Source organism: Protobothrops mucrosquamatus, unplaced genomic scaffold, assembly GCF_001527695.2.
Source record: "Protobothrops mucrosquamatus isolate PMUCROS unplaced genomic scaffold, P.Mucros_1.0 scaffold1165, whole genome shotgun sequence".
NCBI lineage: Eukaryota > Metazoa > Chordata > Lepidosauria > Squamata > Viperidae > Protobothrops > Protobothrops mucrosquamatus.
The window spans coordinates 158,364-170,054 of NW_015387380.1; the positions used below are offsets into that span (position 1 = coordinate 158,364).

An 11,691-nucleotide genomic window follows, 5' to 3' on the forward strand; every position below is an offset into this window, starting at 1 on the left:
TCTATCTATCTATCTATCTATCTATCTATCAAATTTCTACACCTCCCAGCTCATCTAAGTGACTCTGGGCTGTTTACAAACAACATGTACTAATACGTAGTAGCCTATGTCACAAATTCTTCACGGAATGACAAAACATACATTTACAAAGTAACCCTTAAACCTAGGTGAGTTATTAGTTTTAAGCAATAGTAAATGTGATATAAGAAAACTGAGCTCCAATAAGTTTGTGTTTATTTTTATCAATAGATTTAATTTTGTATTAATATAGTAGATTTTTTATCTTTGCTTCCAGTGACTATTGCTTTTATTCCTAATTGATATTTAACTTTGAGTACAAATAATTAAAAGAAAGGTCCTTCTGACCCTGTTTGAAATTCAGTTCTTTTCTCTACTTCAATTCCCTGTGTAAATAACAAGCTTAAGCATCTTTCCACTCATATTTATATAACACATTGACATCAAAGGCATGTTCTATTCTGGACTGATTGAACCAGCATCGTTCTATATAGTACTCCTTGGACAATGCCATGTACCATCAAGACTAATAACTTCATTTTTATCAAACAAGAGTTTCCTCAGAAACTCACCCCTCCAACAATATATGGAATATTTGTGGGTAGGCTTCAATATCATTTTTGACCCTTTTCCAGTGATTGGCCAAGCTATGGGATATGATGTTGTCTTGCCTATTTCTGACAAGCTATTCTTGCTTCCATCTAAATGTTAAAGAATTCAGTTTACTTTCTTGAAGATCCAATCACCTTATGTTCTCTTTTGTACTTCCAGTTATCTTTTGCAAATCTGACTGTTACTGTTAGTGGATAGGTGTACATGATGATAAAAAAATAAATGCAAAGCAATCCAACTGGATAGTTTTCCACAGCAGTTTCCTTATTTAGCTGGAGAGTCTATCTCCAGTACAAATATTCCAGAGATCATGCAGTTATTTGAAATAAATGTTAATTGACAGAACTACAATCAGTTTAGCACAAAACCACTTTCAATATGGCAATACTGAACTGATAATTATATGTCAACTGCATTTAATCCCAGCAGGGTGCCCCCAGGTGTAAAGGTTGTTGCAGCTGCCTGGCTAAACAGGCATTTTTATTGGGCAGCAGCTAGATAGAAGGATAATGGAGATGGCTAACAGATTGGAAAAGGTCAGTCTACATAGCTACACCAAAGGAAGGAGAAAAAGAGAATAACCAGCAGCAAAATGAATGGACTTGTGATAATGGGCACACTGTTGGAAGACCTGAAGCACTAGATTAAGGATAGATTGTCATGGACAAAATCTATTTGTGATCTCTAAGAGTTGATATTGACTTGGCAAATAATCAATCAACTGTTTTTGTGAATGACTATTTTGTTGGATTTCTTTTAATCAAGTGTTAGGTGCCCCTAAGATGTATCTGGCAAATAAGAATAAATTTATTATTATTTGAGTAATCCAGCATGTGATACCAATTTGATTGTAGATTTGATTTCATAATATCACCTAAAAATTGAGTTCTTTTGGTTTTTATTCATTTCAAAATAGTTTCCAGCAATGATTTTTTTGTCATAGAATGCACCGGAACGGCATCCGGCACCTTTTTTTGACAGATTTTTCCAAGTTTTAACATGGTACATGTTTCCCCAAAAATAATATTAAGTATATTATTTTTGCCTCCAAAAGAAGCATTCAGTCTTAATTTTGGGGGGTGTCTTATATTTTTCGTGACAGCTGCCTCGCCTCGCAGCAGCGGCACTAACAGCCCTGTCCAGTAGCCTGCGTGGCTGCCGGCCCACTTCTGCTGCGGCCGCTCGCTGCAGGAGGCTGCGTGGCACATCACACCGCTGCTGCCACAACGAGGCAAGGCAGTTGGGGGAGGGGATGGAGCTGCCCCATGCACCCTGCACCCACTTACCAGTACTTCAGCCCCCCCCCCAGCCAGGCCATTCCTTGATCAGCGACCTTTCACTCCCCTCCTGAGCCGGACTGCCATGCTACGGTGGATGGGATGGGTGGGGTAGGTCCGGTCCCCCTCCGCCATTTCAGAGCCAGGGGGGAGTGACAGCAAACGGCTCCACTGCTGCTATGCACAGCTGGAGGGGCTTTCTTTAAGCTTCACCCCACAGATCACCTGCCTGGGTGCAGCCATCGCCTCCTTGTCCTCCGCCAACTCTCCCGTGGATTGCGCCATGTCCAGGTGGCACAAGCCTCCCCAGCTGCCTGCCTCTGCCAGCCCTTTGTCACCTGTCTCGTGGAAAATGGAGAATGCAGTGGCTCTGCGCAGGGATGCAGAGCAGAAAACAGCACTTGCTTGCTGCCCTGCATTGCCCCGTGTCTCCCTTCTCCCTTCTGGAAATGGCAGCCCCGTTTCCTGCCACTTCTCCTCCTGGCACAGCTCCTCCCTCTTCCTGAAAGCATTTCTTTGCTAACCTTCTTTCCAGCCACTGCATTCTCCATTCTCTGCAAGACATCCCATCCGCCGTAGCATGGCAGTCCAGCTCGGGAGGGGAGTGCCAATCAAGGAATGGCCTGGCAGGGGGGCTGAAATACCAGTAAGCAGGTGTGGGGCACATTGGGCAGCTCCACCCCCTCCCCCACCTTCCTCGTCTTATTATGGCGGCAGCGGCATGATGTGCTGCGTGGCCTCCTGCCCCATTGCGGCAGCGAGGTGGGATGGAGTAGGCAGGGTCCTAACTAGGGCTTATTTTTGGGGTAGGGCTTATATTACCCCCCCAAAAAAATCAGGGTAGGTCTTAGTTTAGGGATGGGGCTTATTTTCAGGGAAACATGGTAACTTTTGAAAATTTGATGTTTGGTCCATGTGGACTTGAATCGCCCTGTCGAGTGTAGCAGGTTGGCGGTGAAATCATTAAAACAGTGCATGCAGGCTGCTTGTATGTCAAGTCCAATGCATGCGTACTTTGTCTGCTCTGGTTGTGATGGCACTGCTTGGCTTGTGGCACTGCTCAGCTTGTGATTGGTCATGTGGTTGCATGCTGAGTGCTTACTACGGGCGGCAACCGTTATGTTTCGTTACACAACTGATGTGTGTGGCTGTGTGTACAGTGATTGACTACGTGCGAAAGGTGAGTTCCGGCACCTTTTTTCTTACAAAAAAAGCACTGGTTTCCAGAAATATCAAAGTAGTCTAAGCAAGATTGCAATATTTGTAGCTTTATAGATCATTAATAGTTTTGGTTAGATTTAAAGATGGTGTTTTGTTTACATGTTTTATTTAAAATATAATTCTTTTTTCTGAACATAGGTTTACAGGATGGCTTATACAAAATTTCCAAGATTGTTGCTGATGCCAAGCATGTAAATGTGAAGCTGTCTTCTTTCAAAATGGTAATCTACCCAGACCCAGATGCACTTCCAGATGTTCAACTTCCGTATGTCTAACTATTATTACAGGGGTTTTTTTTTTATAGTAATGGTCCTTTTTGGTAAATGTCATAGTAAAATTTTAATTTATGAGAGTGGATATAAAAGTTTCAGTTAAATCAAGCATTCCCAGCAGTCTGATGCTTCCTGCTCCTATTACTCCAGTGATTTCTGAAATTCTCAGGAGAATTTTTAAGTTTAATAAACTTACTCTGAAAGTTGTAATTATCTGTTTGGGTGGGGAGGAAGGAAGACTCCAGAACTGAACATTTTTCCCCCTATTTGCCCCATTGAGCAAATTATGTCTTAAAAGTCCTACTTTTGGATATTTCTCTGCGAACATAAAAAGATTAAATCTCCTCTTGTGTTCATTTATTTATTAACAGTAAATGTTAAGCAAATAATTCTTTTTTTAGGATAGTTCCTGCACCGAAACTGACTTCTCTTGATGCATCTCATGCAAGTCTGCTGAATAACACCTGGTCCAGAGGAGGCAGTGACCAATGTCAGAAATACCTCATCAACCTCATTTGCTGTTTCCCCAGCATATGCATTTTGGATGAACATAGATGCCCCATCTCCTGGGGTCTGACAGACCAATTTGCTACTATGATCCACGGCTATACATTGCCCGAGCATCGTAGGAAAGGGTACAACCGTCTCATTGCAACTAATCTAGCTAAGATGTTACACAGCAAGGGATTTCCGGCTCAAGGAAATGTTCTGGAGGATAACCTTCCATCATTAATTCTGCTAAAAAGCATGAATGCCAGATTCTTACCTTGTCAGTTCGTCAGACTTATCCACACCCCTTTTTGCCTTTTAGCTAAACTTGAGTGACCTGGTGGATTCTTTAAAAAAGCTACCTAATTTGGGGAATCAAATCTTGTATTTGATGTTATACACATCTGAACATGTTATGCTATATTTAGACAAACCTTGAAGTCCATTTATGAAATGGCAATGCTATTTCACATTAAAGTTAATGCAACTTTTAAAGGAACAACAGCTGTTTTCAACTGTAGACAGACGCCTGATAAGAGATCTGACTGCTTTAACAAATAATAGGGTAATGGGATTCAAATATGTGAAGAACCAGTTCTGTGTGTGGGGATGCCGCTTCCAGAAGTCCATTCTGGGCTTGGGCAACAAAAAATTAGCTACCTGTTCTGCCGAAGTGGTGCAAACTGGCTGAATCCCACCACTGAGTAGTGCTGTCCTCATGCTTGATTGGAAGCACTTATTGATAATTGTTTTTATAGAATGCAAAGACTTTTTAAATTTACCAACTCAAATCATTTAATCTTTTCCAAACCCTTTGAATATTTACATTCTTTGATTCTTGTATATTCTTTGAATCTACATAGATGTGATGAATATAGTAAGGAAGTAGATCCCTCAAGAGAGAGGGAGGTGCATTTTAGAAGCAATTTAGAGGCAATTCAATTCAGATTTTATGTGTGTGAGAAATAGGGTGAAGACAGCCCTTCCCTTTGCAGAGTATATTCTTTAGTAGTAGAGTGCTTAGTCTGGTAAGATTTTGTGTAGATTTTTACAATTCAGGTTTTAAACAACATATGAAACCTAAATAATATAGAGACCCAGTATGGTCTAGTGATCAAGGTACTAGGCTAGAAAGCTGGATATCATGAGTTCAAGTTCCATCTTAGCCCTGAATACCACATGGGTGACTTGGGCCAGTCACACACTCTCAGGCAAACCACCTCACAGGGTTGTTGTAGGAAAATAGGAGGAAGATGTGCTGGATATGTTCACCACCTTGGATTGTTTGTAAAAATAATAAAGATGGAAGACAAATAAATAAAAAATAAATGTGGAATTATGTTGTTAGATTTTGCCTCTCTGTCAAAATAAAGCCATTTCAAAGGCTGAAGAAACACCTTATGATTTCTTTCTGCTGGATCAATGTAACAAAGCACAGGTTTTGTAAGACATTGGGGAAGGGGTGTAAGTCCAAAACCAGGAATGAGGTCCAGATCATCTTTAGATGTTCCTGGGAATGGCTGGAAGGTAAATCTCTGAAGGAGGTTGGTAAAGAAGAGGAAGAGCTCCATTTTGGCAAGGTTCTCCCCAGCACATACTCTCTGACCTGGAAGGAAACATACATGACAAAATAGTTGGGTTTATTGCTTTCTTAAAATACTTTGAAGTATAGCTTCCCAATGTCACATTGTCCCAAAGGAATAATTACATTCTTAAAGATTTAAATGCTAAAAATATATTTTCTTAAAATATGTTAACCTAGGAATCCTTCTTAATACATATATAAATGCAGCGATTTTTACATTTTCTTCCTTTACATAGGCAATTTCAACCATCTGTTCAAGCTTGAGAGAAAGAAAAATGTGCATCCTGCGAACAAAAATTTTTCTTTGAATAATCCTTGTGGCATATTTAAGCAAATGCAAACACCAAGTTAATGTCATTTTTTAACTGGATTACCTGATAAGTTAACTGGATAACCTGATAAATTGCTAAATTTTATATCAGCATCAATATATTTTGGCAAAGAACATTCATAGTTGTTAATTATTGGCTTTACCTTTAGCATTGCCTTATAAAGCCTTTTCAAATTCATCATGTGCAGATTTCCCAAAATGGATATTGTTCTGGGTCCAGGTGGAAGATGTTCGGAGCTGTTACTCTGGGAACTACCCATTTTGAAAATGAATATAACTGTAAGAATGGATAGTAATACTAATAAAACAAGTCCAGTCCAAGCCATTTTCTTTCAGAACACAACACGGTGGCAAAATAAAGGAAGTCTTGTCTTCAAAGGATCTGTGAGGCATGCAGCTTCCCTTATATAGGGGTAGTGTGAACCTGGTTATTTTCTTTGATGGGTGGAATTCTTTCTGGCCAATAATTTTGCTAAATGCCTTTGTTCAACCCATCTCTCTACCTGACTGGTCCTTGAACGGGGGGGGGGGGAATGTAAGCTCTCCCATTTGGTCTTATAAGGCCAACAATAACTGCTTTCACTGCCTGTGACTCTTCCAAGTGACAAACATTACAAATATTGGGTTATTATCCACATAGGCAGCATCTGCTACCTTCACCTTATAAATGTAAAGTAGAAATTGAACATGTATCTAGCCTTAAATAAGTTTTATGAACTGACTTCACTCTGTAGGACACATCCCAGAGATATAGCAATGACATATATGCAGAAACATTTTCGGGAGTTTGCCAATGCTTCTTTGGGATAAAATCATTTTAACCATATAAGGGGGGGGGGAAAGAATCATAATCATATCTAAAATGATTAAGATATTGTATTTTCCTTTGCATTTTCAAGAAAAATTGAAGTAGAAAAAAACTATAAAAATATTTCACAGAACTTTATTTTGATATTCTGCTCATAAATCAAAACAACTGTTATTTTCCAGATTCAGTCTAAAAGCTTAATATTATGCATCTTCCATCCTGATCTGGGACTTTTTCTCTAGAAGTCATGATAAAGGTTCATATAGCTACTTCACTTTTTTCAATCTATTTAAGGCCATACATTTTTTATAGATATTATTTACATTTAACAGATTGACATCAATGCTTCCAATATGTGTCTGTTGAAGGCACAAAACATGTCTCCCTTCTTTTATTCAACTAAAAAAATCCCCTTTAAAGGAAGGCTATTCAACCTAGCCTTTTAAAGGAAGGCTAACTCATCTGAGCTGTCAGGCTATTCAACCTGACAATACAGTGTTCTAATCAATCTCATCCCAGTTAAACTTCTAATCTGGTAACACAACTGGCTGCCTGTCCAATATATTATTTCAAGGGTTGTAAAGTTTTTAATTTTAATCCTCAGTATATTATCAGATTATATAAAATCAGTTGCTCATCTCTGCCAGTAATTTAGTATTTTTTCCAGTTCTTGTAGGAATATATTTGAACAAAATCTTCAGCTTTGTCAAGATGTTCATCCCAACTGAGACAGTTACAGGTTTTTCTACTTGAGATATCTGCCATTCTGTTTCGAGGAATATCTAGCAATAAGTATCTCTAAATAAACCTTTTTTATTTTTTGTAAAATAAATTCCAAATAATATTAAAAGTTGTTTCCTATTGTACTACTTTGTTTTCCACAGCTACGTTCTGTGTTAAAATGTGATTTTGAATTACCTAATATCCTAACAATAAGGTACACTACTATATATATATAAATTACAATTTTCTGACATATATGTACTTTATTTCTCAGTTATAGTGGTACTGCTGATAAAACACATCAAGAACTGGTCAAAGGAGTAAGCAGACTGAATTGCTTCAATATTTTAGAAGCATTCCTTACCATAAGAATCAGAACAGAAATCTATGTAGCAGATACTGTACATTTGCTACTTTGTCCATGATACATTTTTTGACTCTTGATTCCTTTTTGGATATAAATAGCTGTTTCTTGCCCTGCTTTGTAATTTAATGATGCAAAGGCATCTGCAATATGAATGCAAGAAATTGATATACTTTGGTTAATAATTCATTCTGCAAACACAATTACAAGGGTAGAAGTGTAATTTTAAATTTATTCTCTCATTTGAAGATATAGATTATTTATGCTTTAGGAGTAAGAATGACAGAATAATGATGAAGATACATGTGAAAACAGAATAACAGAGTTGGAAGGGACCTTGGAGGTCTTCTCGTCCAACCCCCTGCTCAAGCAGGAGACCTTATACCATTTTGGGCAAGTGGCTGTCCAGCCTCTTCTTGAAAGCCTCCAGTGATGAAGCACCCACAACTTCTGAAGGCAAGCCATTCCACAGCTTGATTGTTCTGTCAGGAAATTTTTCCTTAGTTCTAGGTTATTTCTCTCCTTGATTAGTTTTTCTCCCAAGAAAGCAGAACTCTTGAAACTGGAATTGTTTCAACAAGAACTTTTATTGAGAGTTAATGATAGCAGTAGAGCAAGGCAATATCTAAATTCTTCCCACGCAAAATGTCATATTAAAACTGCCCTTTCAAACCCCTCCCCAGTGTCTAACCATCCGATTTGATTTTAGCCAATCCATAGGTGTGAAGTTGTTATGAGAACCAGAGCAATAAAATGCAGTTCCCAAGGTTTCCGTGGTCCCATCTCATCCAAACGGAGATAAGGCAGATGGCCGCAGGCACATCCCTCCCACCTTTTACACCCACAGAGCATCACTTCAAAGAAGATAGAACAAAGCAAAAGAAATACATCTCAGAGCCCACAGAACCTCCCCCCTCTCAATAGAATGGCAGTAACCGGAAATGCATTGAGGGTCTGACACTAGGATTGCATTAGCTTTTTTTGGTGGCTGCAGCACACTGTTGGCTCATATTTAAATGATTGTCCACTAGGACTCCAAGATCTCTCTTGCAATTATTGCTATTGAGTCATGTTTCACCTAATCTGTACCTGTACATTTGGTTTTTCTTGCCTATGTTTAAAATCTTACTTTTATCTACACTGAATTTCATTTTGTTAGATAGGGCCCAGTGTTCAAGTCTGTCAAGATTTTATCTGGATCATAAGCCTATCATCAGGGCTGTTGGCTATTCTTGCCAGCTTCATGTCATCTGCAAATCTGATGAGTTCCCCTTCTCTTCTCTCAACTAAATTGTGTATAAAGATATTGAAGATTACTGAGTCAGAACCTTGGGGTACCCCACTGCTTACCTCCCTCCATGTAGATGTAGTTCCATTAAGTAGTTGTAAGTAACTACATGTAGTTGGAACTAGAGAAGGGAACCTCATCAAATTTGCAGTGGGGTACCTAAGGTTCTGTTTTAGGCCTAGTAAACTTCAATATCTTTATAAATGATTGTAGATGTAGTTCTATTAAGGACTACATGCGTGTAGTTTGTCAGCCAGTTATAAATCCATCTGGTGGTGATGCTGTCTATCCCACATTTTTCTAGCTTAGCAAGAAATAGATTGTGTTCTACATTGTCAAATACCTTATTGAAACCCAGGTATGCTATGTCCACAGCATAACATTGAACCCAAGCAGTCTAGAATCTGGACTTTTTCAATTATTATTGTTGTTTTTTTTGCTAACATTGATAAACTGTAACAAACAAATGCATTTATATATGTGTAGAATTATTGTGAAAAAACCTATATTGCTTAAATAACAAAAAGCAGAACTAACAAAATTGAAGAGGATAAAAAATAGTAAAAGATAAAAGGAAACAAAACAAAATAATCAATAAGGGTACAAATTACTTAGCATGATTTCCCTACTCTTTTCACTCTCGGAATCTAGATTTTGTGTGCATGCAAATAATTATAGTACAGTTTCAGACAGCCTCTTAAGCCAAGACCATACAGAATCACATTATCCAAGGCTGAGAAATGGCTATCATGAAGGCCTTTTGTCTTATGAACATGGAATAGCACAGGTCTTGTAGGGCATAGGAGGGGTTGTAATTCCAACTGCAGGTGTTAGATCCAGGTCATCTTTAGATGTTCCCGGGGGTATCTGGAAGGTAAATTTCTGCAGGAGGCTGGTGAAGAAGAGGAAGAGCTCCATTTTGGCAAGGTTCTCACCTGCACATACTCTCCGACCTAGAAGAAAGCATACATGGAAAAAAAAGTGCTTATTGGTTTCTTTAATTATTTTACATAGCTTCCCAATGTCAGATTGTCATGGAGAGACAAATAAGACAAAACATTATGACAAAACACTCATGTAAAATACAGCAATAAAATAAAAATGAATTGTATCATAAGCATGCTAATCTTAAAAGAAGGCTGAACCTTCCTAAGTACCATTCTACACTGATTGATTCTACAAGCTAGTAAGGACTGTGATGTTGATGTTGTCGTGCACCTTGACACCAACAACCTGTCTGTCTGTGCAGAAAGATCTCCAGAGCTTGCAGCGGGAACTTAGCAGGATAGGCTATAGTCTTATCTTTTCAAGGTTTTACCTGTATATAAGGAGCAAAAAGGAAAAGGCCAGCATATAATGGAGTTCAATGTGTGGCTAAAGGAGTTATATTAGTTATGATGTCTGCAGGAGGTCTGATGAAAAGCTGTACAAAAGAAATGGTTTGCATCCATCAAAGAAGGAACTGAGTTACTTGGCATTAAAATCAGGGATTTTCTGGAGAAATATTTAAACTAAATAATGGGGACAGAGAGTTAACTGATGCAGAACATTTCTGTCCCCAGCAATCTAAAACTAATAGGGTTATACTTGTAACATAGTACTTGTAACATAGATGTCTGTGAGGGTAAGAATATCAACCTTTCTGTCAAGGAAAATCAAGCTTTTGATAATGTGCACCATACCATCATGTGCACTAATCAAACAGGTGGTAAGGAAGTAGGGGAACTCAGACACAAAACAGTAAATATAGGATCAGTCAAAAAGGACTCAAATGTGTCTACACCAATGGACAGAGTATGAAGAATAAACAGGGTGAATTAGAAATTCAAGTAAAATGTGGGCAGATATGATATTGTTGCCATTACAGAAACTTGGTATGATGAAACCCATCAATGGAATATACAGCTAGAGGGATTTAAATTATTTAAAAGAAACAGACCAAATAAAAAAAGGAGGTGGAGTTGCACTATATATAAGAAATAACTACATCTCTACAGAAATAGAGCAGAATAATGATGAAAACTGTCTTGAATGCATTTGGGTCAATATAAAAGGGGGAAAATGACATTGCCACAGGTTTATACTATAGGTCACCTAACCAAACAGAGGAAATAGAGAACGTTTTGCTAGTCAGTTAACTAAGGTATGTAGGAAGCACATCACAACAGTAACAGAGGACTTTAACTACTCTGACATCAGCTGGGAGGCAAACTGCACTGAGAGAAAGATCAGGTTCCTGACAAACCTAGCAGAAAACTTTCTCTCCCAAAAAGTAGAGAAGGGAACTAGGGGATCAGCCATATTCTCACTAACAGAGATAAAATGATAGAAGGTGTTGAAGCCTTGGGGGGGAACCTTGGGGGGGAGTGATCATGCAATATTGGAATTCAACATTATGCAAGCACAAGCAATAGAACATAGTCAAACTAGAGTCTTAGATTTTAAGAGAGCTAATTTTAATAAACTTAGAGAGAGATTGGGAAGGATTCCATGGATGAGAATTCTCAAGGGGAAAACAACCCAAGAAGCTTGGGAAACTTTGAAAAGTGGGATTATAAAAACGCAGTCTAGCACAATACCAACGAAGAATAAAAATAACAACTCTCAAAAGAAACCGGTATGGCTGCATAAAGAACTCTTTGATTAATTGAAAGACAAAAAAAAAAGTATAAAAAGTGGAAAGAGGGACATATAACTAAGGCA

The 11,691-nt window shown here is 38.3% G+C and overlaps 2 protein-coding genes across 2 annotated transcripts in view; one reads left to right on the forward strand and one right to left on the reverse strand.

The window, feature by feature from the left end:
• The window catches only part of GLYATL3 (glycine-N-acyltransferase like 3), a 13,359-nt gene extending 9,134 nt beyond the window's left edge, over positions 1-4,225 (forward strand). The window contains exons 4-5 of the mRNA XM_015820703.1: positions 3,267-3,393; positions 3,802-4,225. Coding sequence (XP_015676189.1) covers positions 3,267-3,393; positions 3,802-4,225 — 551 coding nt within the window. The remainder of the gene's footprint in view (positions 1-3,266; positions 3,394-3,801) is intronic.
• A 5,528-nt stretch (positions 4,226-9,753) lies between these two features.
• The window catches only part of LOC107291683 (cytochrome P450 2K6-like), a 29,749-nt gene continuing 27,811 nt past the window's right edge, over positions 9,754-11,691 (reverse strand). Inside the window, exon 9 of the mRNA XM_015820704.1 lies at positions 9,754-9,941. Within this exon, the coding sequence (XP_015676190.1) occupies positions 9,754-9,941 (188 nt within the window). The remainder of the gene's footprint in view (positions 9,942-11,691) is intronic.